This window comes from Penicillium macrosclerotiorum (assembly GCF_028827735.1).
Source record: "Penicillium macrosclerotiorum strain IBT 26536 chromosome Unknown utg000001l_segment0_segment0, whole genome shotgun sequence".
In the NCBI taxonomy this organism is placed as follows: Eukaryota; Fungi; Ascomycota; class Eurotiomycetes; order Eurotiales; family Aspergillaceae; genus Penicillium; species Penicillium macrosclerotiorum.
The window spans coordinates 2120079-2147751 of record NW_026643081.1 but is presented as its reverse complement, the minus strand read 5'-3'; the positions used below and the strand labels follow the sequence as shown (position 1 = coordinate 2147751).

General features: G+C 48.2%; 11 protein-coding genes across 11 annotated transcripts; 6 read left to right on the top strand and 5 right to left on the bottom strand.

Annotated features, from left to right (window-relative positions):
- Positions 1-1510: 1510 nt before the first annotated feature.
- N7462_000718 (putative manganese ion homeostasis (Fr)) lies at positions 1511-3590 on the bottom strand (the record flags this gene model as incomplete). Its single annotated transcript, XM_057072444.1, has 2 exons — positions 1511-3178; positions 3258-3590. The coding sequence occupies 2 exons, from the start codon at positions 3588-3590 to the stop codon at positions 1511-1513; spliced, it is 2001 nt and encodes a 666-aa protein (XP_056938974.1).
- Positions 3591-4405: 815 nt separating this feature from the next.
- N7462_000717 (cation diffusion facilitator family transporter) lies at positions 4406-6297 on the bottom strand (the record flags this gene model as incomplete). The annotated part of the gene is made up of 4 exons (XM_057072443.1): positions 4406-5851; positions 5926-6012; positions 6094-6140; positions 6219-6297. The coding sequence occupies 4 exons, from the start codon at positions 6295-6297 to the stop codon at positions 4406-4408; spliced, it is 1659 nt and encodes a 552-aa protein (XP_056938973.1).
- Positions 6298-8202: 1905 nt separating this feature from the next.
- Positions 8203-9288, bottom strand: N7462_000716 (putative glycosyl hydrolase; the record flags this gene model as incomplete). Its single annotated transcript, XM_057072442.1, has 1 exon — positions 8203-9288. The coding sequence occupies one exon, from the start codon at positions 9286-9288 to the stop codon at positions 8203-8205; it is 1086 nt and encodes a 361-aa protein (XP_056938972.1).
- A 1225-nt stretch (positions 9289-10513) lies between these two features.
- On the top strand, positions 10514-11070 carry N7462_000715 (lysozyme; the record flags this gene model as incomplete). The annotated part of the gene is given in 3 exon segments (XM_057072441.1): positions 10514-10665; positions 10754-10847; positions 10867-11070. Coding segments are annotated over 3 exon segments (450 nt in total), but the record flags the coding sequence as incomplete, so codon positions are not given.
- A 981-nt stretch (positions 11071-12051) lies between these two features.
- On the top strand, positions 12052-12793 carry N7462_000714 (putative alpha/beta hydrolase; the record flags this gene model as incomplete). Its single annotated transcript, XM_057072440.1, has 3 exons — positions 12052-12128; positions 12185-12380; positions 12437-12793. 3 exons carry the CDS (start codon positions 12052-12054, stop codon positions 12791-12793), a joined length of 630 nt encoding a protein of 209 aa, XP_056938970.1.
- A 1757-nt stretch (positions 12794-14550) lies between these two features.
- On the top strand, positions 14551-15540 carry N7462_000713 (putative MFS multidrug transporter; the record flags this gene model as incomplete). The annotated part of the gene is made up of 2 exons (XM_057072439.1): positions 14551-14906; positions 14961-15540. The coding sequence occupies 2 exons, from the start codon at positions 14551-14553 to the stop codon at positions 15538-15540; spliced, it is 936 nt and encodes a 311-aa protein (XP_056938969.1).
- Positions 15541-15615: 75 nt separating this feature from the next.
- On the bottom strand, positions 15616-16897 carry N7462_000712 (metallophosphoesterase family protein; the record flags this gene model as incomplete). The annotated part of the gene is made up of 2 exons (XM_057072438.1): positions 15616-16706; positions 16756-16897. 2 exons carry the CDS (start codon positions 16895-16897, stop codon positions 15616-15618), a joined length of 1233 nt encoding a protein of 410 aa, XP_056938968.1.
- Positions 16898-17570: 673 nt separating this feature from the next.
- N7462_000711 (uncharacterized protein) lies at positions 17571-19082 on the bottom strand (the record flags this gene model as incomplete). Its single annotated transcript, XM_057072437.1, has 3 exons — positions 17571-17730; positions 17786-18684; positions 18738-19082. 3 exons carry the CDS (start codon positions 19080-19082, stop codon positions 17571-17573), a joined length of 1404 nt encoding a protein of 467 aa, XP_056938967.1.
- Positions 19083-19550: 468 nt separating this feature from the next.
- N7462_000710 (phosphatidylinositol-specific phospholipase C) lies at positions 19551-20711 on the top strand (the record flags this gene model as incomplete). The annotated part of the gene is made up of 1 exon (XM_057072436.1): positions 19551-20711. The coding sequence occupies one exon, from the start codon at positions 19551-19553 to the stop codon at positions 20709-20711; it is 1161 nt and encodes a 386-aa protein (XP_056938966.1).
- A 1300-nt stretch (positions 20712-22011) lies between these two features.
- N7462_000709 (putative UDP-glucose,sterol transferase) lies at positions 22012-25236 on the top strand (the record flags this gene model as incomplete). Its single annotated transcript, XM_057072435.1, has 7 exons — positions 22012-22174; positions 22240-22873; positions 22942-23178; positions 23247-24014; positions 24072-24765; positions 24818-24956; positions 25010-25236. 7 exons carry the CDS (start codon positions 22012-22014, stop codon positions 25234-25236), a joined length of 2862 nt encoding a protein of 953 aa, XP_056938965.1.
- A 418-nt stretch (positions 25237-25654) lies between these two features.
- Positions 25655-27214, top strand: N7462_000708 (sugar porter family MFS transporter; the record flags this gene model as incomplete). The annotated part of the gene is made up of 1 exon (XM_057072434.1): positions 25655-27214. The coding sequence occupies one exon, from the start codon at positions 25655-25657 to the stop codon at positions 27212-27214; it is 1560 nt and encodes a 519-aa protein (XP_056938964.1).
- Positions 27215-27673: the final 459 nt, after the last annotated feature.

Here is a 27673-nt window from a genome sequence, read left to right as displayed (position 1 = left end):
AGGGGTAAGGCAATCAAACGGTAATCAGAATAATCTAGATTTTGGGCGGTAGAGGCTCTGGGATCGGCATTGCCTCGTCTCGGAATGTCCAGAGTCGACGGATTTCACTGCGTTCGGCGTATCACTCTCAATCAAGGATATCAAAGGATATTCCTCGTGACCAAAGGTCTAAATGTAGAACAAAAGCACATGACCAAAACAAATATTGTATAATAGGGCCGTGGAGTATGTGTCAGGCAACTGAAAACGGGGGTTGCCGAAAACAGCAGAGCGTTTTGGTGGCGATCGCGATCGGCGAGCCGCATGGAGAGGGAAACAATAAACGGGCATCCCTTGTTGGCTTATGGCTAGCCACACCACAAGCCATTGTTGTAATTATCATGATCCCAGACCATCTTAAGAAGCACAATGGGCGATAAATCAACCATGGAATACAATGAAGTCAGAACCGGGCACTGTGTGGTGTCGTGCTTGTATTCATTTCACAACTATAGAGGTCGATGTCACTAGATGGCACCTATTGGCCCTGTCCAACCTCAATCTCCGGATTTACACCTCCGCACACCCCCAGACAATGGTCAGAAATCCCCAGAAACACAATCTGAGTGATCGGAAGATGGTTCATTGCTCGATGAGGGGATTGATCAACAACAATGTCGTCAACACCATGAGCAAAGCGGTTGACCGGGGTCTCCAGAACACGACCCCGCCCCTCTCGCGTTTCACCGGAGCCCAATTGAGAATATTCGGGGGACTATGAAACCTTCTTGGGTCGGGCTCGGGTCGTATCCACTTCCACGCAGACTCCCCGAGTTACATTTGAGGGAGCACGCCCCATATTCCTCGACGCCCGATTTAGACCGGAGACAATAGCCAAGACAAAGAGATAATAACAAGCAGGGGAGTAGAATGTTGACAGCGGGCGCAACGCTGCTGCACCCCCTGATAAACCCAACGCAAGGCCTTCTTCCGATGGGGGAAGTTGCCCAGCGATTCAATCTTGACCCCGGCCCTTTCCCTCCAAGCCCGGAGACGATCGGCCTTGAACTGCAACCCCGGCCCGCGTTCTGGGGACTTGGCTGAAGCCTAAACACTCAATGCGGGATTTTTCCCGCGCCGTGGATTGGTCAGGTTACCGGTGGCTCTCCGAGATTTGCCCGCTTCTCCGGCGAAACCTGATGGCCCCAAGCCCGGGAACTCATTCAGGCGCTGGGCTGGCACGGGTTGGTGCTGGCCGGAAGCCGAGTTGGCTCGGGCTCGTATTGGTCGTAGTTGTGGACGGGAATGTAGCGGAACCCGAGGATATGGAGGGATCGAGCCGGACTATGGTTCTGTACGTCTGAGCGTCCTGGAACCCCATATCATCGACTGCCAACGACTTTCTATGGGGAGTTTAATAATGATTAAGTGCATGTATTGTTTCCGGAAGAATGGTCTTCTATTGTCATGTACAAAAATTCAGGCGCTTGGACGGACGAGATGTAGGGGGAAAAAACAACGCTGGAACCAGCTACCAGCGCCAGATCATAACGAAATATGTGGTCAACACGACTATAGAGACGACCTTGACTGAGTGAACAAAATGCCGGGCGACAAGGTCCGCTTTTCCACGAAGACCGGATGTCGCACGGGCAGGGTGGAAGAGGCCCTTGTCTTTCGAGTTGGTCACGACGTCGTCACCACCTAGACCGCGATAAGTATCGTGGTATGCCTTGGCGCCGGGGTATCGGGGGGAGGGTGTGATTCCGCCACGGCTGGCGAGACCACCCAGTGATGGAAAGGTAGAGCTGGACGTACCGGATGTTTGGTACTGGTGACGAGGAGAGTGAGCGCGTTGCTCGGAGAGGGGGAGGACAGAGCCGTTGCTTGCGGATGACCGGGGGGCGAAGAGGACGGTATATACGGAATGGAGAAGCAGGATGGTGATGCTGAGACCTAGTACAGAGGCATAATGGATAAAGATGCCCAGCTGGTCGGGGAGAAGACAAAGGTGGTTTTGGATGCTCGGGGCAGATCCTTTGGAAATGGACTCGCCGGTTACAGGATCTATAGGGTTCCAGAGGCTCGTAAGAACGAAGCCTGGATGGCGAACTCCCATTGCCCATGACAAACTCTTGACTGTAATTTCATTCGGGGAGCCGTTGAATTCCCGGTGAATAACTTCACAGTAGTCATGGTCATCTCCCGAGTAGACTTGAACGACATTCGGACCAGCTTTGGAGACGAGCTCATTCGAAATGGTTGGCGTCAGCACATTCTGATACTGGTATCCCCCGGCGATCTTGAGTGAGTTGGGCTCATCCACTTCCAGGTTTGGCGCAGCCGGTGGATAGCGTTCTCGAAGGGGACCACAAGGAGTGGCTGGTTTGCGGTAGAGCGGGACATGTGTGAGAAGAATGGTAGGAAACCCTGCAGCTTTCGGCTCGGGGAGATGTTCCACCGCATCGTCGCCGGGTTCTAAGATGCGGTGCTTGAAAAGCATATCCTCTGTGAGGTTTTGTAGCACACGAAGTTCCTCGGTCTCCGCCTTTGCTTTGAAAATAGCTAGTTTGTTGAGGAAGTCACCTGGTTCCTTCCAAATGGGGATATGTAGTTCGTTGTGATCGCTGGAGCCAATGGTGGAAGGGGAGCTGCCAGTCAATGGATCGGGTTGGTCCATGGCACTTAACGATACAGTATCAACCGAGACGAAGGTATGATTTCCAATTATATCGACTCGATTTCCATTGCCAAAATAGCTTTGAAATCGTCTGCGAACGGGCTCTTGAATTCCATTCGCAAACCCAAGATCATGGTTGCCTGGAAGACTAGCAATAATCCTGCGGCCACGTCCATCGACTGCAGCAGGGTTCTGCTGCAGCCATGGATCTAGGAAGATTTTCATGAATCGGCCATATTCCTTCTTCCAAAACGAATCCTTGATCTTCCGATAGCGCTTTTCTGGACTGACAGTACTCTGCGTAGCCCATTCCCTTCCACCGTCAAACAGGTCACCCAGGAACAAAACGGAATCCGGAGTCAGATCTTTTTGGATAGATGAAAACGAGCGTCGGAGATACTGGTCGGTATATTTGACTGTCAAGGTCGAAAGGGGCCACGGCCGCCCGGGGTACGTGTGGGGGTCAACGAGCTGCGGGTCGGCGACAAAGGCAACATGGTGCGGCGTTGCGCCTTCAGGCTACAGAGCAATCAATATTAGCCTATCATACAAATAAAGTCATTCCAACGGGAAGTAGCGAGGCGAGCGAAAAGCATACCCATTTTTCCCAACTCTCCCAAACACACTTGTTGATGGCCTCCTTGAAGACTGTCCGCTCGCCCCACCACAGAGTGAAGAACCACAACCAGACGACCGCATTGGCGACTGTGAAATATCTCTTGACGAATGATGTCGCTAAACCTCGGACAAAATTGCTTCCCTTCGATGGCCCCGCGCGAAAGCTCGCAGCACCTTCTGCGATCCATTGTTTTGCCGTGGCTGGTAGCTTCTCCAGTCCCTGGTTCAAGAGACCTCTTGATCTAGCTGCAGAGTTCGTTTTGAAGGATGGAAGGGAAGAGGCGCCCGCATTGTGTGAATAGGCGTAGCTCATGGTTGGCCGCGGCCGTCGAGGCGTGCCTAGGTGGGAGATGTAACTTGGCTTCTTCGGAGCATGGGTGGGTCGAATTAAGGAGAGGAAGACCACTGCATGCTCAGCGATCGCCGAAGCAGCACAGAAGAATAGATGGTGAAAAGCTCAAGGTGTCAAACGAGGGAACTTTCTTTTCCTCGCTGCACGGCGCGTCAGGGCCCGGATCAAGGGGTTGGTTGTTGGTGGTCGAGGCCACTGTCGATCGCGGAGGCGGCCAAAGGGTCACGTGGGGCGTCGGTACATTAAAGCTGAGTCAACAGAAGTTGAATCTGCCGCGATGAGAATGACTGCTGACCAATTGGTCTAAAGAAGTCAAAGCAAATCAAATCAAATATGGGTGGAGATGTCTGCCTATAGAGAAGAGTGGTTGGGAATGGCTCTGCGGGGTACTTTGCTCAATGATTACGGTCGGAATGCGAATCCACCGGATCCGGAGGGTAGTCGATTGAAGGATAGATAAAAATACATGCACGATGGGGAGGGTCGGATATCAGAATGAAACAGACGCCAGTGGAAGAATAACAAGTCCAATGCCATGCCATCAATCATCTCAAGGAAACCAATTAATCGGAGGCTTACCTCCTTCTAGAACAATCATGCCATTCAAATCAATATGGGTGTTAAGGGAAATAACCCGGGGGAACGAAAAAGAGGAAACAGGCGGAGGACGTAGGTGGGTAGAGATATGGGTGTATCGTGGTGAAAGTGATGGGCACAACCGAAAAACAAAATCATTCGGTGTTGTAGAAAGGGAAAAAAACGAGTGTAGAAATGAATCAAGTAGACTTTTTGGGGCAACATTGTCCACCCCGGGCACAGTTGTCATCGCACTCTAGGAGGCAGGCCTGAGGAGAGCCCTCCCGAACGCTGGCAGCACGGCTGGGCAGACTGGGGTTCTCGGTGCCAGCGAACGAGGAGGAGCCTTGGGTGTGGTTCTGGTTATCCTCAATGTCGCTTCCTGGGGCGAACTCAGGCTGGATAGTGGAAGAGTGGATACCATAGGCATGGAGGCATCGGCGAACCTGTCGTGCAAGGTGCATATACCTCTCTGAGCCCTCATCCTTGATTTCCGTATCGACCTTGATATGGATCGAAGCGACAATCTTGGTATCACTTAGCTGCCAGACGTGTAGGTGGTGAGACCCCAGGACGCCAGGGAGCCGTTCGATGTCCTCCTTGATGTGGTCGATGCTCAAGCCAGGAGGAACTGCCTGTAGCAGGATGCGCGAGGCAGCCTTGCAAAGGGGGATCGCAGAGGCAAGAATAATTAGCGTGATCACAAGGGAAATGCCCGGGTCAACATAGAAGCGCCATTTATAATCAGTCAGCCAGATTACCAACGCGGAGACAATGACACCAATATTGCCAAGGGCATCGCCCATAACGTGGAGGAAGACGCCGCGCATGTTGAGGTCATGACCGTGGCCGTGGCCGTGGCCATGGCCACCCTTCTGGTCTTTGGGTTTGGGTTGAGCATGGTTGTGGCTCTTGTGAACATCATTCTCATTAGAGTGGGGGTGATCGGGGACTTTGAAGGGGATGCCATTCTCATCGGTGTAGTTGGAGGCACGGTCACGGTTGCGAAGGAGGCCTGAACGCTCGGTTGGGACCTCATCATCGCGGCTGTCTGAGTCTGATGATTGTTCATTGTCAAATTGCCCCCGGCTAGCGGCGATGATATCCTGCCGCAACGTCGCGGGGTGCACATATATATCTTCCACGCTGTTGAAAGCACGGGCGGTCGAACTGCTGTAGCGTCGAGAGCCACGGCTCTGGGCGTCCGTGGTGCGGCGGGTCCGTGAAGGAGATGATGGTTCAGTAGAGGAGTGGGGATGTTGGTCGGAGAGGAGGCTTTCAGGTCGACCGGCTCCTACCATATTCTCAGGCATGATCGCTGCCGCGTTTCCTCGCTCGTCTGCAATGACCGGGTCACTCTCATGGTGCTGGTCACTGAAACCCCGTTCTGCCACATCCTCCTCATCACCGTGTCCGTGTCCATGCCCGTGGTCGTGGCCATGCCCGCCGTGGGAGTGGTCATGGAAAAGCACCAGGCCAATGATGTTCGATAAGAGTCCACAGCAGCCGACGATGCAGACAAACTTGGGATTCTGCACTTCCTGCGGCTCCACTAGTCTCTGGATGGCCTCCAAGAAGATCGACATACACAAGGCGACCAGGAAAACGCCATTGACCAGTGCACCGAGGGTTTCCGCGCGTTGCCACTATCATCCAAACACATGAATTGTCAGACTGCGATCCAAGACGTGAACTTGCAGCAATTATGGAGCTCACTTACACCATAGGTATACATCTTCGAGCTTGTTTCACGATTGGCGACTCGAACAGCCCAGAGTCCGACACAGAGTGAGATGACATCGTTTAACTGATTTGCTGGTCAGGAGCAGGTCGGGAGACAGGTTGCACGGGGGGTCCGTAAGGCGTTGCGCTGCGATATGCGACTTACCATGTGAAAGGAATCGGCAACCAAGGCAAGGGAGTGGACAGCATAGCCTAGCAACCAGAGCAATCAGCAAATCAGCCACGATCCAGGTTGGGAGTGTTCTGGGATAGGAACGCGAGATCACTCACCTGTAATGAGTTCCAGCAAAAAGAACGCAGAGTCAATCACCAGCAGGATGATGATCCTGTTCGTTTTGGAGAGCCTCATGGTGGCAGTTGGGCTCGGTCGGGCGCGTTCACTGGCCCTTGACCAGAAAGAAGGATGTGCAGGAAATCAACCAGTGTCAAGGAGAGAGAGCTGGAAGAAAGGGAGAAGAGAAGAGGGAAAGGAGTAGATGTCGCGTAGGAGGGGGTCGAAAGGGAAATTTTGCGACGCAGGCGATAGCGTCTCGGTCGGAGAGGTGCATCCGCTGACGCACGAGTGGAGCCCCCATAACGGCCGGAGCACCCTCCGATCACGTCCGGCGTGGCGTTATCGTCACTGCGATCGACGGGTAGTTTGGCGGGGTGCTGGCCCGTGGGATTTGGTGAGCAGTTGGTGATCAGATGGTGATCCGTTGGTGATAGCCCTGGAAATCAGCCCAGCGCTTATCGCTGGACGCGGGGGTTGTCTCGATGGCCTCAAAAGCAAGCCCGATCGATGCTGGATGCAGTTCTACGGAGCCTGTCCTTGCTGTGCGAGGCCATGCGATCGGCCAGCCCTAAACAATCATCCGGTTAGTCGTTGGTAGTCCTTGCTAGGCTCGTGTCTAGGCTGTCTTTTTTTTTTCTCTCTGTGGGTCTTTGGGTCTTTGGCAAGGCTACTACTGCCTTTGACCCTATTCGGGTTCGGTTCTTGTGTCGGAGTTTCATAACTCCCCACCAGCCTCGACCTTGAAGCTTTTTAACCATCGCGATCGAGCAGCGACGGCCTTTGCGCAGCGCGTGTTCCACAGCTGACAGTCTACAGTTCCCGTGGAACTTCACGTACATCGTATTCTGTTTGACGCAGCGCTCATTGTCAATCACTCCCGCTTTCAACACTTCCACAATATGAGCTAGCAATGACAAAACTAGCACCAGAAACCAGACCCGGTTCCTCGCGATCCCGATGGTGATTTAGGCGACCTCCCTAGACTGGCAATCCCAGTCCACCTGCTTGAGAGCTGCTAGCGCCTACCATTTCTATCCACTTCCAACTGCCGCACATTTAGGAGTCTTGGTAGAGGGGCAAGAATGCTGCCAGTTCGACTATGGTCTTGCGCCACGGGAGCAACGGCGGGAAAAATAGCACGCTAGAGACTGCACCGGTGGAAAGCTGCCTGAGACTGGGACCGATTTGGCCCCCATCCCTCCCCGTATATCATCGAACTGCCGACCCACAGTCGGCGTTGGCCGATTCCAAGAGGGAGTATAATTTCCATTTGTTCATAGGAGACCATTTACAGCTCCCTTTTGCACCTGAACCTTGTAGCCTTTTATTGAAACAAGATTAGAACTAGACCTCCATAACTCCGTCACGTGCTGTTATGAAATATATCTACTGGTTGAGTAGAAAGCCTGTCAATTAGATGGGGAAACAAGCACCAAGTCAGATGACTTCATGGCTGTCTCTTGGGGTCGTGGATCCCTCCTTACTTGCTAATTTATATCCTGGTTTCAGCAACTACGGCTAGGTAGGGTGCTTGAGCGGTGGTTGTCTGATTGCTGCGCTGAAATGTTCTTTTCTCATACTCTTACCTGACTTTACTTTCTTCCTGTGACTCCCCACCTCACCCCAAACACTGTTTTCACACTGTCTTATTCCTAACCTGCAGCATGACGAATTTATCCAAGCACCTGAGTCGCTCTACTACCAGATATACCTTTGACCTAAAACTCGAAACTTGAGGAGACTGGATCTGAAGTGAACTAAGCTAAAAGCTAATAGCTTTGAGGGGGAGATAGTCCACTTAAGTCCGGTACATAAACTTCGAGTCTAAAGCGAGACAGAACTACCGAGAATAGAAGAGGATTTAGATACTTATGCTTTTGTGCAATCGATATCCTTCAGAGTTGGAGACTCTACATGTGGTATTATTATTACCTCCTTGTGAAGGTGGTCTGACATTTTCTTTCCTATATTCTTGACCCATTAAGAAGAAATGGACTTCTTTCGAAGAGTCATAATACGTTCAGTGCTTTCCGAGAAATCATTTAGAGATAGTGAGCCATCCTGTAGGGCTGCAACCATGCCACCGACGATAGCCTCCCCCTGTGAAACGTTCCTGGCAGAGGCAAGAATTATATCCATACCAGCCTGACCAGCTAAGACTGCACGAGCTGCATCATCACCGAATGCTTCAAGTGCACCGGCCTCAATGGCATCCGTGATTGTGACACCTTTGAAGCCCAGTCGGCCTCGCAATTCATCTTGTACCCAGGATTGGCTGAGTCCTGACGGGTACTTAGAATCCAATGCGGGATACAAAGCCCATGAGCTCATTACCATGTCGACTCCAGCAGTAATAGCCTCTTTATAAGGGGCTTCATCAACAGACCGAATCTCGTCAAGTGTCAAGTTGATAGTGACGGGTTCTTCATCGGTATTTTCATTTTTCCCTGCTGCGCCCAAACCTGGAAAATGCTTCACTGTTGCAATAACTCCAGCATCTTGCTGCGATTGAATAAAGGCAGAACTACACATACCGACCAGGGTAGATGTGTTTCCGTAAGAGCGCCCATAGTTGTCGAGGAAGTCTCCTGTCTCGCGATACACACCAAGGACTGGGGCAAGATTACAATTCACTTGATAGCTCTGAAGAGCACTTGCAGCATCGTTTCCGCTCTGTATCGCGGTTGTTCTGGGATTTTCCGACTGGCCAACCTCTTTGGCGCTTTTGACAGGTCCGCCAGGTAATCGACGAACTTCACCTCCTTCCTGGTCGGTCATTATAAGGAGCGGAGCCCCTGAATAGGCAACGCTTTGTTTGTAAGCCTCTTGAAAGCCGGTGATTACCGTGCTAAGATTATCGCCTACATTCTCCCCGAAGAGAATGATGCCGCCCACCTTCCCTTGCTTGATCAAGTCCAAGAGATGGTCGGAAGGCTGAAGTCCAGGATACGAGAAAACAACATGCTTGCCTACTTGAACTTCCAAATCATCAGAGCTGGAAGCCCAAGCAGAGTGGGCCAAAGAGAGACAGAATGTAAAAAGTTGGGTGGTCGTGAAGAAGCGCATTGTGAGAGAAAGTCACGGACACGAATCTTTTTTTTCGGCTTGCGTCAGCGATCAAGCTATATATGGCTAATCTCGCATTAAGTACATACCTTTGGACCCATATTTCCGGTTCTCGAGTATAGATTCTCTCACTTTATCCGAGGTCCCTGCAGGTACACCCACGGCGGGCGTTACATTGATCGGCACTCGCCAAACTTATTTTGGGAAGAGGGGTCTCTCTCACGATACGAGGTTACTTTAATCAAAGGCTCTTGTCAGGTTTCAACTTCGCTTAGAGGATGATTATTCTCCACCTCTTGCAGTAGATGACAGTAGGTACACGGAACATTATGTTATAACTACTGAGGTACGATATCACTGGTGGCTGTTTGGATATCTTGTGTGTGAAAAAAAGCTTTCCTTGTGTAAATGATTAGCAAAAACACTGTTTTTGAGAGTTCGAGAAGGCTAGATTAAACCTTGAATGCCAGAAGGTCATATGGCGATTGTGCGGGCTTCAATTATCTACTTAAAACACCAATCCGGTAGATCTCACTTGGCGAGTCTTATCGCAATTGCTGCATTCTTATTTACAACAATGTTAGATGTTTGTTTGAACGACGACATGCATTAACGATGTTTGCATAGAGTGCCTCTGTTATTGAATGACAGAAAATAGAGTGAGAATATGGCCAGAACGAGAAAACTGTAGTCTGTATCGTTAAATATTTACAAACGTCACCCATGTCAAACCATTGTCGCGACCGAAGCTGGAGGACAGTACATTGCAGTGGGTAATAGAGCAGCATCCTCTCTGACATTTGGATTGAATCGCCGCGAACCTGTTATTTTGTCCCCCCACTGTCAATGCCACTAATTTTAGTAGCTTCATTGCACTATTTCCTTCCATGTGGGGGCCATTGAGCCGGCCCGAGAATGATCAATAGTGCATAATACGAAAGATCTTCCTCTCCAGATACGAACATGAATTGGAATCAGCTTGAACACGAAACGTATCAATGAATGAGATATCTGGAAACCCCACCAAAGTTAGGAATCAATTTGTTCGATTATACGAATAGATATTATTAGACACTATCTGGAAAATGGTTGCAAAACTATAAAAAGCGACTAGAGTTCGTCAAGGCTAGGTTCTAGAACAGAAGCTAGCATTTTATTGTTCAATACAGAAATAATAAAAAGCTCCAAATATAACATTTAAAATGCAAATTCTTACATCTGCAGTAGCTCTCTTTGCTGCACTATCGCACTTCCTCATGGTCCCTCTAAGAACAAACTTGCAGCTGCCACCTCGACCACCATCAACCTTATAAGCGAGCTCCAAGGGTTTCGTGAGGACTTTTACACTGACAGTACGGGACATACTACCATCGCTAAGTGCAAATAACGGAGAAGAAAGAAGGTCTAGGTTCTCATTGTATGCAGGGCTTGGCCATGACTGCGAGGAGAACGGAGATTGCACTAGCATCCACGACCCCATTTCGAAGGCTGAAGAAAAAAGACTTTATTCGTGTGACGTAAAAGCCTTCGAGAAGTGTGTTTGCAATATGGAAAACTCCGTATCTCAATGCAAATCAGTACGTTGCTCTCGTCAGCTTCGCCTATAACTCGGGCTGCGGCGGTGTCGAGTCCTATTGGCATGATGATATGACCCAGAAGAACTTCAAGGGTGTATGCAAAGCTCTCCCATACACCAATACTTTAGGAGGTCAACTAAAAGGCCGTCGAGCCAAAGAGGGCGCATACTGTATGCAAGCATCTAATCAGACTTCTGGCTACTAGAGAGCCCCCAAATTCTCAATTTGCCTCTGGTTATTCTCATCGATTTGGTTTATCCATATAGTGTCTTTTGTCATCTTTTCAAATACTTTCTTTCGCTACTGAATAGGAAATGAGGTTGAGATGAGAGTAATAACAGCATTCTGAACAATGCCTGATGCCAAAACCTTCTAATCAATAAGCCAAACTGAGTGCGTCCGAAGTCATGGGTAACCATGAGAGGTGGCCTGCTCTTCTATTACTGGCCACTGATCATTGAACATCAATGCATTGTAGAAATAGACGGCGGTCTGTCGCGTCGACAAAGAGTAGTCGTGGCGGCTTTTGTTGAGCTTCGGCTTTTTCTACAAATGCCCGCAAGGCTTGTTGCAGAACGTGTCCCGCGCAGTAGATGTTCGGCGTTAATGTGTTTTGCCGAGGGGGATCAACAAAAATTTACCGGTCGCGATCCCGTCGTTCGTTTCCCTTAACTTTGCTATCCAGTCACTCTGAGTTCAAAAGCAGCCCTTTTAAATTTTTCATCGGGTTTATGCATCCTTCCTTTACGAATTGAAAGAAAAAAATTTCGTTACTTGCGCCTCGGCACACGTGTTACTCACGAGATATCATGTCCACACGAACCGTGACCAGGCTTGCGGCTTCCAGGGTCCCGTTGGCCTTCGAATTACACAGCCCGAGTTCGGCATCCAGTCGGATTCGCCAAAATCCAATTCTCTTTCTCCACGGGTTTCTTGGTTCTAAGAGAGAAAATAGACAGATGAGTAGGTAAGACGAAGTCAATTCAATTCATACGCTGCAACTGAAGACGATACTGATTTCACGACCTGTAAGGCAAATCGCTCAAGATTTGTCGCGAGAAGTATACACTCTGGTACTACCTTCCATGCTTCTAAAATTGACACAGTCTCAGTAATAAGAGAGCTAATAGAGATCTAGGATTTGCGGAACCATGGAGACTCTGGGCACCACCCCAAGCATGACTATATGGAAATAGCTTTGGACGTTGAGTCCTTCATTCAAAAGCATCAAATACAAAGTCCAACAATAATTGGACACTCAATGTAGCTTCCACTCATACGGTGCGAACGCTATGAAGGAAGCTGACTCGAAAATCTAGGGGAGCTAAAACTGCCTTGACTGTCGCCCTTCACTCGCCAAACCTTGTTTCTAACATTGTTGCTGTTGACAACTGTCCAATTCATTTACCTTTGGTTGCAGACTTCTCAAGGTATTTGGAAGGTATGAAAGAAATAGACAAAATGCAAGTCCGAACCCATGTGGAAGCCGAGGAAATTCTTCGACGCTATGAACAGGTAAATTCAACTGTCATCCTCATGCACAGTATACCCGCACTGACAGCCGGAGATAGTCTGCAGCCGTACGATCATGGTTGCTAAGCAATTTCGTGAAAATGGATAATTCATCTAGTCTGAAATCCCGCGTACCTTTGGACATCCTGAGTAACGCCAAGGGCCCCTTAGGAGACTTTCCATACAGAAGTGGGGAAGCAGAATTTCGACAGCCTGTCTTATTCCTTCGCGCGCTTCAAAGTCATTACTTCCCGCAAACTGCTTTCCCAATCATTGAATCTTTTTTCCCTAATTCAAAAATCCTTGAGATGAACTGCGGCCATTGGATAGTTCAGGAAAAGCCGGCCCAGTTTAGGAAAGGTTTGTTAACAATGGATTGCCCCAAAAGCCACGGCGGTGCTAATCTATTTCTTTAGCTGTGGTCAATTTCCTACAGACACATTAAACTATGCAAGATCAGGGGCTTTTAAGTGGTTCTATACAGGAGACATGTACTATGAAAGAATCCTATGGAGGTAACTTGGAAAGGTTTGCTCGCACTATTAATAGATCGATAAAGGGCCCTCGAACACAATATTCCACGTGTGATTGTATTTATACAGAGAAAGATCCGTTTAATTTCCTGCGCTTGATATTGTCATGTTTAAAAGAATAGAATCTACTAATATGATTCTAAGAAATTATTAAATTTAAATACGGCGGGCTGTGATGCTTAACTGCCTTTGTCGCTCTAATCTTCTTCTTGCAGCCTCGGTGAGTGTACTGATCTGTTAGGCCGTTTACTGTGTACAATGGTTTAAATCTCCGCTTCGATTAGCCATTTTCGGCATCCAATTTACCGTCAACTAGCGTTGGGATGTATTCTAGTCATCAATATGGAATCCTTGATACCATCAATTGTGGAGATACTGAGCACTGTACCACAAAAATCGATGAATGCCGTGCTCTCAAAGTCACCGCAAAGGCCCGTTAAATTGGACTTGCAAACTATTGGCATATGTGATCTCCAAGGAGTTCTTACATCACATTTGATAGAACCTTCGGGTAGTTTGCCACGTGTCGGTGGCTACTCATAGAACCATTTCGGGCCTTTCCGTTCGCCTCTCTCCGGAATCGGGCAGATCCACAGCCCCACTACCGACAACTTCCATTTATGGAAGCTCCCAGGCGAAAGTCTTGGCTTTGCCTTTAAGCGCTGGCGCCTATCCAATAGCTCTTGAGATTTGAAGAAAACGTTTGCTGATGAAAAAAGGTTCTACGACCTATTGCTTATGGACCTTTCTCAGCCGTATTTGATTAGCAAGCGTTGATTTCTATTCCCCTGATTAGGAAGTCCATGGTAGAATGATCTGGCTGCGGACAGTCCGAGTTTGTGGTTTCAGTACTGGTTGATTGTTATATAAATCTCAAGTTTAGCGATTTTGTTTCCGGAGATGTTTGGAAATTCTATTCTTCCATTCTCATGGCTTTCCATACGCAATGCTCTCTACTCATACTCAACCGCAGGTCATCAGCATATGCTCAGACCAGAGGAATGGCTCTTCCGACATTTCTAATCTTGAAAGGTTAGGAAGGGAACGCCCACAATTATTTGGTGGAAGGTGGCCCGAGCTAGCATTCTGCTTTTCTATTGTCATGTCCCAAATATTGGCGGTATTTCATCCCATTCCTTCCATTATCAACAGCCTGCTAATTTGTCACGCCGAAGGAATTCTATATCACAGGATCAAATGTTCTCACGCCTATTCTTGTTAAAGAGCTAGGAATCCCCGCAGCGTCTACTATATGGCCAACAACCGCTCTTTCACTAGCAGTTACCTCCACACTCCTCATTTTTGGTCGTCTCACCGACATGTACGGAGGATATGTCATCTACAATGCTGGCGCAATCTGGCTGACCGTTTCCTCTATTTTGTGCGGTTTCTCACAAACTTGGTTGATGTTGATCATTTGTCGGGCTTTGCAAGGCTTGGCCCTCGGCGCTCTTCTTCCATCCGGCATGATGATTTTAGGCAGCACATATAGACCTGGCCCTCGTAAAAACTTCGTTTTCAGCATATACGGCGCATGTGCTGCACTCGGATTCTTTGCAGGCTTTTTCTTTTCCGGCTTATGCGGCGAATACTTGAATTGGCGATGGTATTTTTACCTCGGTGCGATACTTGCTGCCATCATGTCCATATCCTCTGTTTTCTCTCTCCACCGTGACTATGCTGAGAAAATAAAACTCGGGATTCGCATGGATTGGGTTGGATGTGGTCTTTCAGCCACAGGTGCCATTTTATTTGTGTTTGCGATCGCTGATAGCTCTTATGCTCCACAAGGGTGGAAAACACCATACATCCCGCTGTTCTTCATCTTGGGAGCTATCTTGCTAGCGGTGATGGCATATGTTGAAGGATGGGTCATTGAAAACCCCCTCCTCCTTCCCGGAGACATCTTTCAGGTGAAATATATGGCCCCTCTGGCGATCTCATTGCTTTTACTTTACGGGAGCCTGGGAATATTTCTACTCTATGGGGTCTTATAGTAAGTCTACGACCAAGAAAATTTCAATGGAACAGGACCCTAATATCAACACAGTATGTCCGAATTTATGGGCGCCACTCCTCTTCAAATAGTTGCCTGGACTGTTCCTATGGCCGTTGGTGGTCTCATCCTATCTGTGACAGGAGGATTTATCCTCCACAAAGTATCGGGGACGATATTGATGCTGACGTCCTGTCTTGGATATGTGGGCTCAGGCATACTGTTCGCTGTTTTACCAGTCGGCGGAAATTACTGGGCTTTTGTTTTTCCTGCAATGATCTGTGGCACCATTGCGATTGACATTAGCTTCAACATTGCGAACATTTTCATCACTACTAGCATGCCAAAGTCAAAGCAAGGGCTAGCTGGTGCACTCATTTATTGCACTATGCATATGGGGATCGCTGTGATGTTAGGATTTGCCGATATCGTGGAAACACAAACGAGCTACCTTGGAAAACGCCAGAGTTATAAAGCAGTATTTTGGTTTCAGTCCGGACTTTCCATACTTGGGCTTCTCATTGTTCTGGCTTTTGTGCGGATTCGCCATGCTAAGAGTGAATTAACTATTGATGAGAAGGAAACTAGCGAGTCTACACATGTGCCTACACCTCAGCAGAATGAAATGGTGTGAGACGACATTTGGTCATAGGTCCGAGAAATGAATCTCGAAATTAATTGTATATATATGAAGCAATTCCACAATGTTTTAGTTGCTCTCGAGTGTGTAGTTGCAGGTTGGGCACGATGAGAGTTGGTCAGGAGTGCTTGGGTAGCTGTCTTCGCCATAGGTTGCATTCAACGAGACGGAGCCAACGACGCCCCCAGATTCCAGTCGAATCCACGTATCGACCTCATGCTGTTGGAGCTTGGACTCGGTGACAAGCACTTGGCGAGATCCGCGAATCCAGCTACCGTACCCGCCATAGCCGGTGTGCTGCCCAAAGCAAAGGTTAATTCCATTTCCTTTGACCGACATACCGGAAATGAGGGTATCCCATTTGTAGCACCATGTATCACCGTGGTCATGGCCTGAGAAAACTCCAATCACACCAGGGGTTTCAACAAGGGCTTTCATGAACGGGACGTCTTGACCGCCATATTCGCAGGAGCTATCGTTGCTACCATCAGCACACCAACCTTCTCCCTGTTGAGCAAGAACATAGTCGTCATTGATTCCAGGCTCCTGGTGTGCATTGACACCAACCTGTGTCTGAAATGCTTGAGAGGCGTTCGTCGGGATATGCACAAACACGAGAGAAGGAATTTGCTTGCGATACTTCTCTACAAGCTCAGCATTGGTACGTTTGAACCAGTTGACCACACTTGTGTCGACCCAATTCGGTTGCGCCACCTCGTTTCCAGAGGAATCCAGTTCCTGATAATAATAACCACCCCGGCTGTCGAAAAACCATAACAGCATTTTTGGGACCTTGGTTGAGTATTTGTCGTCCGCACCGTAGACAGGAAGATAATAATTGGTCACTCCAGCATCACGACCAGAAACCATCTGCTTGGTACGCGAATTGGGCCAACGATGTTCTCGGGCCAGCAAAGCAGCTCGTGAGAGGTTGTAAGCACTGTCGTGATTACCGTAGGTGGAGGCCCAGGTTAACCCACGCTCAACAAGAGGCTCTACAATTTCGTCCATATACACAGTGCTATTTTCGAGAAAGGCGTTGTCTCCAGTGATAAGATCCCCATTCAGGACAACTAAGTCTGGTGATTCAGCATCCAGCACTCTGTTGATCACAGTAACAGAGTTGACATCTTGCTCCGGACCCCAGGAATCCCATGCGTCTATCTGTCTGTCAGTGGAATTGGTGGAAATAGTCATCAGCACGCTTACTCTCGCCAAAATGTAGATCTTCAAGGATTGAGATTTGGAAAGTTCCATCTTTTTGAAACCTGAGGGGTGCGAACTGCTTTGCAACAGCGCTCTGGAGAGAAGGAGAAACGAAAAAAGTGAGAAGTGCAAGCGAGCTCCACATATTGGATGATAGTCCAAATTTGCGTTCAGGTTCAGGGAGCTCCAGCGTTCAAATAACCGGGTGCATGTTGACTTAAATGTAATGTTTACATCGCTTCAACAAGACATAGTTTCTGGGATGGGAATTGAAAATGGCTCGGTGTTTCACGGCCAACCGGTTCGGCACCAACCGAAATCTTGTCAGATGGCGCGTGAGATGGCACACGTGCAGAGAAGGCTGGGATTCTGTGGCCCAGGGGGCTTTGGTAAGGTTGAAGGTGGAGTGGGACTAGGGGCACGGCCGCTGTACAGTCAAGCTTATTGGGGCGTGCGCCTGGCACCTGGCATGCATCGATTTTTGCCGATGCCAAACTTCAAAGTATCGACTAAATCCACTAACTACGCTAATTTGGACCCGGGGTGGATACTTGATCATACAAAGCTATCTATTGAACAAATGGCGCATACTAGAGTCAACAACGTTGAGCTTGAGGGATAAAGTCTTTACATAATTAGGTGGGATAGTTTGCAGATTAAAATTAACAGATAAGAAATTTGTAACAGAAACAAAGAATCCAAATCCGCCTCCAATCAATTAAACTTTCAGCTTTCAGGTTCTGGAACTATTGAAAGGGGATTTTACAACACAAAATAATTTCTGACCACCCTCTCATCTCTTGCAACTGGAAAGCAGCTTAACCACAAAGCGAGGTAATGTCATCAGGAACATATGGGCTCATGATATTGATCAAGTCAGAAAGAGGAACCCAGTCAAGAGTACCGTGAATGGTCTGCACCGGCTGACCGCTGTAGAGGACACGGGCGTAATAAGAGCTATGGGCTGACTCGGTTTTCCTGTGGGGGCGTTAGTGAGTGGTAACGCATTAAATATTCTGGTTGAAATACTCACCAGACCTCAAAGGCAATATTCGATCCCATAGCTGGCCAGCGAAGAGCATTGATACCGAGAGATCCAAGAATGGGACCGATATCTCCATCATGGATGAAAATGTGGCTGTAGTCAAGAGAAGAGCTACCCTTGAGAACGGCCTCCAGGCGGGCAAGAACCTCGCCAATGAAAAGACCCTCAACGACCTGAATGTACTTCTTGACATAGGGGTTTGTTCGCCAGTAGTAGTTCCACTCCCAGTCACCGGCGCGGAAAACTTCTTCTGCCATCTGCTCAGTCACGCATGCTGAGGAGTTTGAAACACTGCAAGGAAGTTCATAGCCGTTGCATAGACGAGCTTGGAAGTTGTCCGAGAAGTGATCAAAGGTGTCCTGCCACGAGCTCGACGTGGCACCAAGCATAGACCCAAGTTTCGAGCGCAGCTCCTTGGTGACACTGAGATGGTCGTTCCATTCAGTCGTTGACTCGAGCTCACTCAAGGTTGTGCTGATAGCATCGCAGGAATAGCCCTCATTAACAGTGTCGACAGATGAGACCATTTGGTGAAGTGGCAAGGCGCCGTTATAGTCCGGCCACACGCCGCGAAGGACTGCGCCAGCAGAACCTTGAGTCAAGGCGGATTCGCTGGACCGGAACCAGACTCTGTTGTTAGGCTTCTCGGGAATGAGTCCGAGCTTCTTACCGTAAACATTCCAGAGGTCTTTACCGTGCTGGAAGCCATCCTGAACACCGCCAATCGTGATCTGAGGATACTGGCAGGATCCATTCACACCAGGAGTAAATGGGTTCGTTGGGTCCTGGTACGTCTGAGCATACATAGGCATGGGATCAATGCCACTCGCGCTGTTTGGTCCAGCATAGAGGTATGGGCGAACATTGTCGCAGTGATAAGCTTGATTCTGAGTCAAGTTCAGCCAGAGCTCACCGCACATGAGTTGAATTTCTCACTCACCTCTCCGCCCGGAAGAATATTGTACGGGGAACGTCTCTGGTGGCGTTGGAGATACTCCAGATAGACCAGCTTTCCCTTGATGGACCCGTTGGCAATGGGACCCGGCAGGTCGTACTCCTGGGTACGCGGATGCGGCATGGAGCAATAGTCATAGGTGCCGTAAGGAGTAGCACTGGTAGGACCATTGGTAGGCGCTTTGTAAATACCTCCATATGTTCCAATTGATGCATTAGAGATGTAAGAGGTATCATTCAGAGATGGCGGGTAAAAGGTATCCAGGGGCGACAAGGCCAGCACCGGGCCCGCACCACCGAGGAGAAAACCAGCTGCGATACCACCACGCATGATGAGATGAGCAATCGAGTGGAAATGAAAAGAAATAAAGTCAAGAATAGCCCATATAGCACCAGGCATCGCGGTGTTGTATGCCCGTGTTCTCGAATTTAACAATCCGTTGGCAGCACCGTGCTCGGCTGCGCGGTCGCGCTAGGAATCAACTATACCGGGGTCCCCACTCTTTACAGCCAGTCGTGGCCTCGGCCTTGGCACGTGGGAAGAAGCAATATACGAACTTAAGATTAGTGATTAGTACAAGCGTTGTGGAGGAAGCCTTTTGTTGCCGAATCTGCCGATGTTGCAGAAACGTGGTCGCTTGCACTCGGTCGTTATCCGAAGAATAGCCGACGCAGGGAACAAGGGGCTTTTAAACGCGATGTTGACCATCCAAAGACACGTCAGCCAGGGACAAGTCTTTTCGGTCTCAAGTCAGCTACCTCGAGGTAAGACTGAGAAAAGCAATTTGATTCTTCCATTATGAAGGGCCTTTCTCTTCCGTTGGCTCTTGCAGCTGCATCATGGTCGTCTTTGGCCCTGTCTAGTTCCTCTAATGTGGCGGACTTCGCTTCCAACAAGGTTCTTCATGATGCTGAGCCTATTTTTGGATCCTATGTCAAAAAGGACACTTCCAAGGCCCATTGGATGAAGGATTACTCAGATGATACTCTGCTGGTCCATATGAATATCCCCGGTACGCATGATAGTGCGACTTGGAACTATACCCAAGCCACCCAAGACGCGCTTCTAGGAATTACCGGATTGAATGAAGTTACTGTGCCGGTGCCAGAAACATTTCGCTGTCAAGAATTATCTTTAATCAATATGCTCAACATGGGAATACGAGCATTTGATCTTCGCTATGCATTCGACGCAACGAATACAAGCCTTGTCTTCTATCACTCTCAAGCCCTACTGTCGGAGACCGCTACATTAGATGATGTTTTATTTGGTTTTTACAGGTGGCTTGATGACCATCCTTCTGAGACTTTATTTCTATCTCTTCAGTACGAGGGGTCAACTGCAAAATATGCGTCCAACAACGCGGGGGTCCAAATGGAACTCTACAACGCTCTGACATCGCCTGCAGCTCACCATTACTTCGTCCAAACAAAGAATGAGCTTGGAACCCTTGGCGAGGCCCGTGGTAAAATTACGCTGATGCGGCGTTTTGACCTGGATCAATTGGCAACCTCTTACACGAACTCTCTGCCTGGTCTCCATTTCTCACCAAGCCTGTGGACTGACAACAGCGCGGACATCACCCTGACTTACAATAGCGACAAAAATCTGACCGCTTATATTGAGGACTACTACGAGCCACTCACTCCGTCTGGATCTAATGCTACGGAGAATATTCGGTGGAAGTACAATGCCACAACGCAGAATATCCTGAAAGCAACCACCACTCACCCTGACAGTCTGTTTTGGACTTGGGCATCTGCTGAAAACACGGACAATGATCCTCCAGTATGGCCGGAAATTATGGCTATTGGCAACGGCTCTCTGACACCAACTGGTGGTGTCAATCAGCTGCTTGTTCCTTTCTTGAAGAAGCAACAAGGCAAACGTGTCGGCATTGTGATGTTCGATTTCTATGACAAGCCAGCTGATCTCATCGACACTTTTCTCAGCCTGTAACTCAGCTTATAGATAGATGATTATGAACAAGGGTTGATTATTGCAATGATTGTTGAAGGCAATCGCGAAACAAGAAGCAAAAGCTGATGATATAAGAATGAAAAGCTATTTTTAAGCTCGAAAAGGCACCTGTAATCGCACTTGTCGCATACATTAACGTCTCACTATGACTTGTCCACCCGAGCCCGTCGATTTCGCACCAACTTGAAAGCATGGGAGCCATAACCATCCAAATCAAGTCTAATATTTTGCTGTGGTTTATTTCTGCCGGACGACCCAGTAGTCGTCATTCGAATTCTACCATTTGAAAAAATCGCACCACATGGTATCATGAATACATAAATCGCGCCTGAGGTTGCAAGTTACTATGTACGGTACTAGTAGATTGGTGGCTAGAAATCGCACGCACAACTGATTTTCCTGCTTTCGTAGTTGGGCGAGCGACCGTCTCAACAACCAAATGACCTGTCCCTGACATGTAGAATGAGAGCCTTGTGAGCCTCCATGGTCTTTTTTTTTCAGCTGAAATATTGGCCTCACTACATGCTTTATGCTTCTTGGTTATCATCACTGTGACCATATAGATGGTTTTGATTTACTCTCATATTCCATGCGACCACATGAGTGTGAAGTCCGAGGGAACATGAATACGAATACCACTATCTCGATAAAAAGGAAGGCGTACTTAAAAATTTGTCACCAAGAATCAGAAAATTTAAATAATGCATCGCAGACTATCTCACTGGATAATTAAATTAATCACTAGTCCTCTCAGGCACCTTTCTTCCCGCGGCATTTTCTGGCTAGAAATTGAGGTTATATATAAGGCGTAATCGCAGAGGATCTACGATAACAACCATACAAGACATAGTTCAAAGCCAATACATTCAGGTGTATTTATTTCATGGTGATACGCTGAATATGCGGAGTATATACCCAGTTCGAGTCAGCAAACTCTCACTATTTTATAGCCTATCAAATTAAAAGCCAGACAATTTCTTTTGCTCAAGAATAGAGAAGTGTAAGAAATGGGAAGAAATGGGTAGGGCGGGTGGGATCGGATCCACAACCGGTGGGATGCCCCGGAAGCCATTGCCATCTGACATCATTGACCTTACCAGCAATTCTTGGGGCGTTGATCTAAAATAAATCCAGCTGAGGCATCTAACGATTCTAAAATATGGCATATATCACACTATTCCTCGAGCCGTTTTCAACATTGCCCTAACAGGATCTTTGTTCACCACGAGAACCCTGCCACTCACCAACCTGCGTGTGCGCCGATCTCCCGTCTTTGAATATGCCCGCGGTAACAACGGCTGCTGCAGGGCCAGAATCCGATCAGGACGATGGCATCCAGTCGGAAGACTGGCCAGAAGAAATCAATGAGCCACATTCAAATCAGAGTAGCGATCGGTTGCTATTTGACGGCGATGGACTGAGTACTGGCGTTCGAGTTTTAGGTTTGCCACATCTCCGACCACGATTTTTTTAAAAACAATTAGAGAGACTGATGGTCAATGGGCAGGCGATGGAAGGCTCGATATTAAGATTAACGAGAGAAAACCCAGTATCGCAGGGCTCCTTCAACTCCAGCGCACACCTATACCTTCTGAACTCGAGCACATCCATGAAAAGGATAGCGCAGCAGCCATCCCAAAAGAGGACGGGAAACATTTTCCACTGCATCTCAATATCGTCATTCAAGTGATTGGATCCCGCGGAGATATCCAGCCATTCGTAGCCCTCGGAAAAGAACTCAAGGCGTATGGACACCGGGTCCGACTAGCAACCCACTTCGCCTTCCGGGAATTTGTGCTAGATGGTGGGCTCGAGTTCTTCAATATTGGTGGAGATCCCGCCGAGTTGATGGCATTTATGGTCAAAAATCCCGGACTCCTGCCTAATGCCAACACAATCCGAACTGGGGCAATCCAGAAGCGCCGACGAGAAATGAGGGAGATAATTAATGGTTGCTGGAAATCTTGTTATGAAACGGGCGATGGAACGTATCTGCATCAAATCAAGGAGGATCCGTGGAGTGACACCATCGACTATCGCCGGCGGCCATTTGTTGCCGATGTCATTATAGCGAACCCCCCAAGTCTCGCCCATATTCATTGCGCCCAGCGACTGGGTATACCTCTTCACATAATGTTTACGTGAGTGCTGATACTATGACATCTTCCACTTCCATCATAAAATCGCCGATCTGACTGCATACGCACAGGATGCCTTGGTCCCCAACACAGTCATTCCCACATCCTCTTGCCATTCTTCACGGTCGAGATTGTAGACCAACTGTCGCCAATTTTGTCTCCTACGCAATTGTTGACATGATGGTTTGGGAGGGCCTTGGTGATATAGTGAACAAATTCCGCAGGAATAGCCTAGCATTGGATCCACTGGATAGCATCACTGCACCCAGTTTAATTCAACGGTTGGAGATACCTTGCTCGTATATGTGGTACGTCTCACTTTTCCGACGACCCTCTATCTATGACCCGAATGGAATAAAAATGCTGAAATATCTAGGTCTCCCGCTGTTCTTCCCAAACCAGCCGATTGGGGCGATCATATTGATATTTGTGGATTCAGTTTCCTGCCCTCCAAGCCAGACTATACACCACCTGATGAGATTGCAGCGTTTCTGAGGACAGGGCCAACCCCGATATACGTTGGTTTTGGATCTATCGTTGTTGATGATCAGATTAAACTCACAAAAATCGTTTTTGAGGCGGTGCAAAAGTCAGGTCAACGAGCAATTATTTCCAAAGGATGGGGAAACCTTGGAGTCGATGAAATTGACGTGCCAGACAATATTCTAGTCATTGGGAGCTGTCCACATGACTGGTTATTCAGACAGGTTTCTTGTGTGATCCATCACGGCGGTGCAGGAACCACTGCTGCAGGCTTAGCGCTTGGACGACCGACTATTATTGTGCCTTTTTTCGGCGATCAGGAATTCTGGGGAGGAATTGTCGCAAGAGCTGGGGCGGGCCCGCCTCCTATCCCTCACAAACAGTTGACAGTGGATAGGTTGAGTGCTGCAATTGATTTTTCTCTGAAGAAATCGACTCAAGAAAAAGCGCAGGAAATTTCAAAAAAGATGGAAAAAGAATCTGGTGTTCAAGATTGTGTTCGGAGCTTTCACCGACAGCTCAACCTACGGCCGCTTAAATGCGCCATTTGTCCTACTCGCCCCGCTGTTTGGCATCTAAAGCACACAGACATTGGGCTCAGTGCCTTTGCAGCTACGGTATTGGTTGAGATGGGCAGACTGAAACCAGAAGTCTTGGTCCTGTGAGTTATATAAATCTCATTCTTCATTAAAAGGAAAATCATATTAACGTATGCTAGAAATCGTCCAGTGGAATATGACACGTATCGTGACCCAGTCGGACCTATCAGTGCCAGTGCTCAAGTGCTTTTCGGCGCCATTTCAAACTTTGTCACAGGACTTGGAAACGTCCCGGTTGAGGTAATTGGGGATCTTGTCTCTGCCGGGAAAGCCTTAAGCCACCCACCAGAGCGTTGTCATGCCCGGTCGAAATGGCGAATGCGCGAGTCACATCGAGACGATGAGCTTGAGAGTGAAGAGGAAGAAAATGACGATTATAACGAAACTGCTGAATCGCACGCCTCCGATCCCGCCTCCGAGGAGCTTCCAGATGAAGAAGATGGTGACAGTGACATGGTCGACGAACAAGATGATGACAGAGATACGATTGATGACCAGCAAGATGACCCCGTCACGGGAGATTTATTCGCTGATCAAGTTCCAGATCGAAGACGCAGCCTGCAACTCGAGAAGGCACAGACAATGGGCAGCGAAATCAATCCTCCAGAGTCATACTCTACCCTCCGGGAGGCGGCAAGTCAAGGCAGTATAATGTCAAAGAAGTTCCTCAATCTGGTCATATGGCTTCCGACGGATGTCTCACTCAGCCTCTCTAAAGGATTTCATAATGCACCGAAATTGTATCATGATCCAATGGTAAAGTCCACACCAAAGGTACATGGCCTTCGGAGTGGGTTCAGAGCAGCTGGCCAGGTATGTACGATATGCTTTCTGCGGAAACAGATTTGTACTGATCTCGAAGTAGGAATTCCGAGATGGATTTTATTATGGAATAACGGGTCTCGTTACACAACCTCGATATGGGTTTAAACAAACAGGAACTTCGGGGATGATAAAAGGGGTTGGGAAAGGTGTGGGAGGAGTCTTCTTGAAACCACCAGCCGGTAAGTGTAGGAGATGAGCGGTATTGAGATGATTAAGCTAACAAATAAACTAGGTCTTTGGGGACTGGCAGGATACCCCCTGAGTGGATTGCGGCGAAAGCTACTAGATTCTTTGGGGAAGTCGCAGTCATGCCGAATCGTGTCTTCTCGCATAGCCCAAGGACACGAAGAGATGCGGGAATCATCGGCCGAGGAGAGAGCGGAGGTTGCCAGAAAGTGGATTTTAATGGAAGAAACGCTTCAGAACAACAAGCGGTGGTCATTACAATCCAATAATTAAGCATCTTGGATAGGCCTATCGAATAGCGTGAATGTATCTTTTATCCCTAATCACACTTTGTTTGAGTACGGAGGGTCTCATGCATGGGAGGATGCAAGACTGCTGCGCTTGGGTGGATAATCAGAACGGCGATACCCTATCACATGAGCCTTGCTGTGCTTACTTTGAGAAAGATGGAGTTATTACGATCACACAATTTGATGATCCTGCCTTGCTGGGGGTTAGTTACACAACCCGTTGTACCGGGGAAGCCCTCGGAGAAAGACCGATATGGGGGATGTCCGGGCGCTCCAGAAAATGCCCCAGGCGGGGAAAGTCCACAGATGCGGAGAAGATTATAAGTAAGGAGCAAGTTGGAAAACTTCTGTTTCATTCAGTACCTATTCATTGTTTTCTCACTTATCTTACGATGGGGACAATGCGATCCCCGACGTTCTTAGGGCTGAAAGGCCAACCCTTGGTCTACGCTGTCACACTTTGCTGCTCAATTGGCTTTTTACTCTTTGGTTATGATCTGGGATTCATGGGTGGCCTAACAACTTCTCCGGAATTCCTGGGGGCTTTTGGCAACCCAGGTGCTTCCTTACTTGCCTTTCTTGTCTCATCCTACGAGGTTGGAGCTATGCTGGGTGCGGTGTTCCAATTTTTACAGGGCGATCGATTCGGTAGAAAACCAAATAATTTGGCGGGGGCAGTAATCGTCGCTATTGGCGCAACTCTACAAGCATCCTCATACGGCCTGCCTCAGTTCCTTGTCGGTCGGATCGTTGCGGGTTTTGGCTTAGGAATGATGACAACAGTCATTCCTATTTGGCTGTCCGAGTGTACATCACCCACATCTCGTGGAAAGATGATGGCCATGCAACTTTCCAATTTGATTGTGGGCCTGATCCTAGCGAATTGGCTTGACTATGGGATGGACTCGCATTCTGGATCAATTCAATGGCGATTTCCATGTGCTTTCCAAACGGTGTTTTGCCTTATTGTTCTTGTCTTTATGCCTTTCCTTCCCGAGTCACCACGATATCTATGTACAAAGGGTGATATTTCTCGTGCAAGAATCGCATTAGCTGCACTACGAGGTGGCGATACCGATAATCTCGATATTAATGAGGAACTGAAGGAGATTCAATATGCAATGGCGGTGGAAGCAGAGGAGGCGGGCGCGTGGAATGACGTTTTCAAGGACAATGGAATCAGTGGGTTCACTCGCGTTGCAATTGCGTTTTCAGCCAATTTCTGCCAGCAACTATCCGGCTGCAATGTCATGTCCTCGCTTGGCCCTTACGTATTCGAGGATTCGATAGGGATGTCTCGGAAGGACGCCATGCTTGTCTCCGGTGGCCTTCAAGTCTTTTATTTTCTTAGCAGTCTAATTCCCTGGTATGCCATTGATCGAGTTGGGCGTCGCCGACTATTTATGACTGGATCTATTGGCATGGGAATTTGCATGTTACTCTCAGCGATCTTTGTCGGTATCGGCACGAAAGGTCTCGGCTATGCCGCTGCTGTCGTTTTGTACATCTTCCAGACTTTCTTCACTCTAGGATGGCAATCCAACATGTGGATATATCCGAGTGAGTTACTTCCGCTCAAGCTTCGCCTGCGAGGAGGTGCTCTTGCCGTGGTATCTCAGTGGCTCTTTACCTTTCTGGTCGTCGAGATCACCCCCGTGATGATCACAAACATCGGGTACAAGTGCTATATTGTTTTTGCGGTGATTAACTTTGCATGTGTTCCACTAGTATACTTCTGCTACCCGGAGACAAGCAAACTGCCTTTGGAAGCCGTCGATTTGCTTTTTGCGGACCGTGATGGCAAGCGGCCGTCGATCTGGCGAGTTGTTCAAGACTCCATGGATAAAGAGTTTGTAACTGAAATTGAAAGCCAGTTGCAGGAGCGTGCCAGGATGAGAGCGGATATCCATGACAAGATCGAGAGTTCTAAGGCTGAACACCTAGAAATTCAGGCGGCATGATGTAGCTTCAGTGGATGCCAATTTTATTCATCTCGCTTGTCAGAGTATGAATGCACAATAACTTCACTTACACGAAGAGTGATCAAAAAATATACCCATATTCTTGTTTCTGTTAGAGAGTCATAGGCAATTTTAGGTCAGTCCGAGGAAGCAATATAGCGATCAGTTAATGCAGACCAAAAAGTCCCGAAAGGTAATCTCTCGAAGCTTGACGAAGTTCAAGTATGTCTTTATTCATTGGGTGGACATATTATTTTCCGATGAATGAATCACAATTTTTATTTGAGGGATTATATGTTCTTCAACCACCTAAGTGCAAGTGAAAATTGATTCTTCTTGGGATCCTGTTGTCTGTTTGCTGGAATCAATCCCTCCTTCTCCAAAGATTACACATTCCTAAACGTTAGATCACGATTAATTAGCATTTAAAGGACTAAAAAACGGAAGAAAGAGCGTATC